Here is a 5,840-nt window from a genome sequence, read left to right as displayed (position 1 = left end):
CTCATGTCGTCTCTTCCTCCTGCTTGCATGACTCTAATGGTACCCATTTTTACCATACACCGTAAAATGTCGGCACACACTTTTATAAGGTTCTGATTGTAAAAAACCATAGACAACAATTGTTGGCTTATATTCCCTATATTCTCTCGGCCTGCTGTTGAAATGTTGCTTTTTGTCTGATTGTACAGCTACAAAAGTGACTGCAGTCGTCAATGCTCGAAGACTAACCCTTTCCCTACTTTTAATGTGATTTCCAATTTCCAGTACAGTTTGAGAATACATGGTCAAGTCAATCAATTTGATTAAAAACACCCAATTGAAAAGAAGCGATACAATCCAAATGTTATACCATTTGATTTAATGCAGTTAGTTATTTATTGTATCTAATTAAAAGTAGTCAGGAGTACCTAAAGGAAAACGGTCCCAAAGACAAAACAACTGGAGGGAAAACTGAGTTCTAAAACATTGTAGAATGTTCGATCGGTTCGCTCCCTGCATGTTGCGTGGGGGCAGCTGGTTGCCCCGGACAATGGCGCAGGTGAATCCTGGACTGTTTGTGGGGCAGTTCCGGATCGGCCTGTTTGCTCAGCTAACTTTTTCCCAGTGAAAACATTCTCGCCATGCAGGCCTGCTGGGATCCAGGAGCCCGGCGGACGGTGGCTGATCCCGGCATCCTGCATCCTGGATGCTCAGAGCAACTAAACCCCGTCCATGGAGACCCTCACCCAACAGGTTTTTGAGTGCTTTGACCCCCAGGCCTCACACACAATAAGGTTGGCATGACAACCACATTAAAAAGGAAACAATCATTCCGCTAGATCTGGGACGGATACATAAGTTAATACATGGCAACACTTGTCTGTGAGTTATGATTATAGAGGATTTCTATTGAAATCTGCCTATGGATAAGAATGGTAAATTGCTTCAATCAATTTGCGTACTCATAAAAAAAATGTAATACGACAAACAAATACCAAATATTCTTATTTTTTCACATTTCAACAGGTTCAGGTAAGATATCAACATAATATAAATTTTGTTAATGCCTGTGTCATAATGCATTCTTTTGCATTTAAATGATTTTTAAGTTAAATGTCGGAGTCAAGATTTAAATGTCAGCTCACATTAATTTGGCACCACTCAGACGCAAGGATGGAACCACCATTTTGTGTCTTTCCTGTCACTCACACCAGCCCCTCAGACTCCTGCGTAGGTGCCGTTGTAGAAGAAAGGCTTGTCAGTCACACAATGACCTACGACCTCTGGGGTCCATCTCTGGACCTTCGGCTTCCCCTCTTTGTCTGGCCTGACAATGACGGTACTGCGGGATGAGAGAGAGGGGTCCTCATCGAAGAAGTTGAAGGGGCGCAGGAAGAAGCCCACAGAATTGCCGGGCGTTGCCGTATTGGGGATGTCCTCCGAGTGGGGCACGTGCAGGAAGCCCACTGTCACCCAGGCAACCAGGTCCTACACAAAAGATATTGTCAAGGTGATTGATGAATTGATTAATTGGATTGATTATTGAGTTATACAATTATAATTCCATAACCTGTGTAAGTAAGGAATTATACACAGTAATGTCATCCAGGGTTGAGAAGCTGCTAGCATAAATCTGAGAATGGGTTGCGTTATTGTAGCAGCAGGTCTAACCTGGTTGGTGATGTCTTCATTGTTGCGGATGTAGTCCTCAAAGGAGACCACAGGCTCCCAGGGGTCGTTCTGAGTGTAGATACTACTGCTGGTGGCCTCACTGTCCTTGTGCCTGGTCACAGCCAAAGGGTATCTACAGAGGAAAACTAATCCATTATCACGCTCACTAATACAGACCATATGTACTGTGCTTTAGATAAACTGAATCAGAACTTTCTGACAGTAGATGATTAGAGAGAGAGAGAGAGAGAGAGAGAGAGAGAGAGAGAGAGAGAGGGGTCCAGATAGATAGATAGATAGATCGATCGGTAATAGAGCATTGATATATCTCTTATAATAATGATCTGTGTACCCTTCATACACCACAGTATCCATTTCCCATATTCTCTGGATTATCATGGAATTACTGTCTGTAGTTCATGGTACCTGTACCTTTTATTCATCATTTTATGCTAGGGTTTAAAGGGATGATATCCCTACTACCCCACCATATAATTAGATGGTGACAATCTTTCCCATTCATTTTGGGTTGCGTTCTACAGCGGGAACTACTCAACACATGGAGTGGAATGAACTGAGGTTGACTTTAGACCTCTTCTGATGTATCAAAAGTAACGTTTGATTAAATGAGCTTTTAGGGTTAACTATCCCTTAAACTAGCTGTGTGTTTTTGTTACCTGGACCAGCTGATGCCGTTCTCCTCTCTCCAGCCACGGGGAAGCACACTGTTGGCGTGAGAGTTGTACTGTATGCGGTAGCCCTTCTGGTGGCCCCACTTGTTCTTCTCATTGGGGTTGTAGAAGTGCACGTAGCGGGGGAACTTTTTGCCAAATCGGAAGGCTGCGCTGCGTTCCGTTTGGTGTTGCGTCTTGACGAGCTTGGATTGGACGACAGAATGTTTATGGCTCCACGGGTTGGTGAAGTTCACGTACTTGAGGTCCATCGACTCAAAGCTGTTCTCCCGACCTGGATCGTTTGACAAAAGCAATCATATACTGAACAAAAATATAAACACAACATGTAAAGTGTTGATCCCATGTTTATTGAACTGAAATAAAAGGTCCCCAAAAATGTCCATATGCACAAAGAGCTTACTTATCAAAAATTTGGTGCACTAATTTGTTTACATCCCTGTTAGTGAGCATTTCTCCTTTGCCAAGATAATCCATCCACTTAACATGTGTGACATATCAAGAAAGGGGGAGCTGCTGAGGAATATTTATTTCTGTCTATAAAGCTATTTTGTGGGGGGAAACTAATTCTGATTAGCTGGGACTGGCTCACAAGTGGCTGGGCCTATGCCCTCCCTCATTAAAACCTCCCTTTATTGCCATTTGTTGATTTGAACTGCAGTTGACCTAAGCACTAATGTCAAGTTTTGAAGCAGATATTGCACAGACTAGGCATACCATTTCACGTGTGATTTATCAATTGTATTGCCCATGGTGCAGAAATGAGAGCTTATTTTGTGTTTCTTGTCAATGACTCACCAAAATGACTGACAATCTCATGTTATTGTTTTTGGCTGGGAGCATCACTCATAATGCAATATTTGACCAAAGTTCTAAAATACCTTTTAGAATCTACTTCCCTAGAAGTGTGACCGCGCGACCAGGTTATTAACAGAACTCACCGGCAATATCAAGGTCAACCTTGTAGTGGATGAGATGAGTGTGCAGGTTACCAAGTACGAAGTTATACACCTTAGAGCCATAGTGCAGTCCGTTAGGCGTAAAGAAGGTGGCGTGGATGTAGCCGGTGGCACTGACCCTGGACTCCATCACTCCGTTCTGGTAGAAGAGAAAATCCCAGATGTAGTCGTAGTTATAGACGGTGGAGGTGGTACGAAGCACCAGCACGTGGTTCTCCAGACCCCCGAAGAAGTTGTAGCTCCCCTGGAAGTTACTGTTGAAGTGCCTCCTCAGAGGCATCCCTGTGGTCATTTCAAACACACACAAGGCGTTCTTGTAGCGCATGGGCTTGTCCGTGTCGTAGTAATGGTGCAGGTCTAGAAAGGTTGCGATTTCGGGGCAGTCAATGCCAGGCGCCAGCTCATAGTCCACAGTTCCCATGGCCCAGCCAGCATCTATGTATTTGGTCTGCATGGCGGCGGGGGTGTCACCCGAATAGAAGGCGATGGCCTCCTGGAGGCTGACCTCGTAGGCGATGCGCTCTCCATTGAAGCGCAGGTCAAAGATTTGGAGGCCGGCGGATGAGCGGACTCGGAAGGCGAAGGACCAGCCGGCGTATTCCACAAAGTTCCCATCCACGTGGTAGCGAGGGCCTTGGGGCTCTACCAGCTTGGGCCCATGAATGTCGGTGCGCGTGTTGCTGTGCCCACGGGGAATGTAAGTGGAGTACAAGTCTTCATCGTCATGGTCAGGAAGCTGGACCTTCTCTAGCGTTCCCTTCTCATATCGCTCTGCCAGTTCTTCCACGTTGTCAAAGTACTGGCCGTTGTACCACACCTTCTCCACCGTCCAGCGCTCGGGATCCAGATCTTTATGGTTCACCAGGACCTCAAAGCCCACAGGGTGGATGAAGTAGCCCTCTACGAACTTCTGCAGCATGATCCAGGTCCTCCTCTCACCCGACTCCAAACCACGGGGCGCAATGTCCGAAAATGTCAGGCAGCGGTTGGTGCAGTTGTGGAAGGAAAATCCGCCTGTGGTCTCAAACAGGACCTTGTGGACCTTGGCAGTAATCTTCTGCAAGATGTCAATGATGTGCGAGTACTCCGCCGCCGTGATGGGTCTCGACTCAAACCGAATGGGCCGGTCTCCCTTGAAAGTCTTCCCTGTGTACGAAGTAGGGAAGGGCAGTGGACTCACGATGAACTCAGTGATGTTGGGCTGGGCCTGGTTCCCGAACTGCACCACCACCCTGGCCTGGCGTGTGGGTTTGGCCTGGCCCCGGTCCAGTGTCCTCAGGGCCTCGTGCTTCCGAGGCAGGTGGAGCTCCATCAACAGGATGCTGTTCTTCTTCAGGTCCTTGGCCCGGGTCGCTGTCAGACCCAGCTCTGGCTTGCCTTGCAGGTAGTCCCGGACGTCACGCATCTCACGGGGGGTCAGGTCGGCGAACATGGAGGCTCCATGGTGAGCCCACTCCCGGCCACGAGAGGCTTCACACACGCCCAGAGCAACCAGCAGCACCAGCATACAGCAGCACCTGGCCATATCTATGGAGACACAACAAGTAGAGAAGACGGCCAGGAATTAATCAAGAACGTGCTCTTATAGTCACCGACAACCCTGTTCTTCCTGTTGAAATGACCCTTGCACTTGAGTTATTGAGCTATGTATAATGCTTATCTAACAAAAGAGCTTGAGTAAACCCTACACTGATCTTATAGCGTGCTTCCTCCGTTTCCTCCAGTGCTGAAAAAAGAAACATACACATTAGCATCCAGATTGGGACACATTCCCCCCCATCTCTTCTTCCCCACCCCGGTTCTCTCCACAGCTGGAAAAGCAAACCTCCTCCTTCTCATTCTTCCCCTCCTCCTCCTTTCTTTACCACTCTTTTTTCCGCTCCTTCTGGTCTTCTAACAGTATGGATCAGCTTCCATGCAATGGGGATCTTCGTACAATGTTTCCTTTCCTCCCCTCTGCCCTGTCTCTGTTAATGTTGCATGTGTATCGACCCCTGTCAAGTCTGTTCTGTTCTCAGCAGCACACCAATGGGTCCTCACTTCAATCTGGGACTTATGTGTTACAGATTGCCTCTTTCAAACAGTTTGATTTTATAACATGCTTATGTAACCCTATTTATGTAATATTGTGATATGCTGCAATGAGGCAGAACACGGAAAGCTTGCAAATCAGAGCACTGTAGGCAGTGCACGCCTTTGTAACAAAGAAACTGACCTACCTACAGTAGGCACTTCAAACTTTGAAGGGTACTCCTGCTTCCAGCCCTGAGTGAAACAATGTTGCTTTGTCCAGAACCAGAACAGACCAAGCAGTTGTATCCTTCCTTTTGCAGTTCAGATGGACGAGATGTATTATGAAAACAGGGCTCAATGAGCAGCTGCTTATATTTTGCCTTCAACTTGGCAGCGGCGGAACAGGATTGGTCACTGAGGGGTTGTAAAAGTGTTGAAATCTCAGGTCTACTGTATAGATGATTAATTCCACAGGGGGGCACGACGAGTAATTGAGCAACAGGTGATTTTGAAATGATTTGATTAG

The 5,840-nt window shown here is 46.7% G+C and overlaps 1 protein-coding gene across 2 annotated transcripts; it reads right to left on the bottom strand.

Annotated features, from left to right (window-relative positions):
• Positions 1 to 341: 341 nt before the first annotated feature.
• aoc1 (amine oxidase copper containing 1) lies at positions 342 to 5,606 on the bottom strand. 2 transcript variants are annotated; one of them, XM_064941576.1, is made up of 5 exons: positions 5,521 to 5,606; positions 3,284 to 4,828; positions 2,328 to 2,616; positions 1,651 to 1,783; positions 342 to 1,467 (listed from the first exon to the last, which is right to left on the bottom strand). In XM_064941576.1, the coding sequence occupies exons 2-5, from the start codon at positions 4,824 to 4,826 to the stop codon at positions 1,198 to 1,200; spliced, it is 2,235 nt and encodes a 744-aa protein (XP_064797648.1). In that variant the 5' UTR covers positions 4,827 to 4,828; positions 5,521 to 5,606; the 3' UTR covers positions 342 to 1,197. The 2 variants fall into 2 exon arrangements, with proteins under 2 accessions (XP_064797648.1, XP_064797649.1); XM_064941577.1 differs by lacking the exon at positions 5,521 to 5,606 and adding an exon at positions 5,167 to 5,341.
• Positions 5,607 to 5,840: the final 234 nt, after the last annotated feature.

Source organism: Oncorhynchus masou, chromosome 28 (assembly GCF_036934945.1).
Source record: "Oncorhynchus masou masou isolate Uvic2021 chromosome 28, UVic_Omas_1.1, whole genome shotgun sequence".
Taxonomy (NCBI): domain Eukaryota; kingdom Metazoa; phylum Chordata; class Actinopteri; order Salmoniformes; family Salmonidae; genus Oncorhynchus; species Oncorhynchus masou.
Note: the sequence above shows the minus strand (reverse complement) of the source record. Positions and strands in the feature narration are given on the sequence as shown.

Excerpts from the sequence above, each read along its gene's own strand:
- aoc1 (XM_064941576.1), bottom strand. The coding sequence starts at position 4,826 with ATGGCCAGGTGCTGCTGTATGCTGGTGCTGCTGGTTGCTCTGGGCGTG. Across the intron at positions 2,617-3,283 it reads GGTTGACCTTGATATTGCCG|GTCGGGAGAACAGCTTTGAG; the intron begins GTGAGTTCTGTT and ends CAAACGATCCAG. Across the intron at positions 1,468-1,650 it reads ATGAAGACATCACCAACCAG|GACCTGGTTGCCTGGGTGAC; the intron begins GTTAGACCTGCT and ends TCTTTTGTGTAG.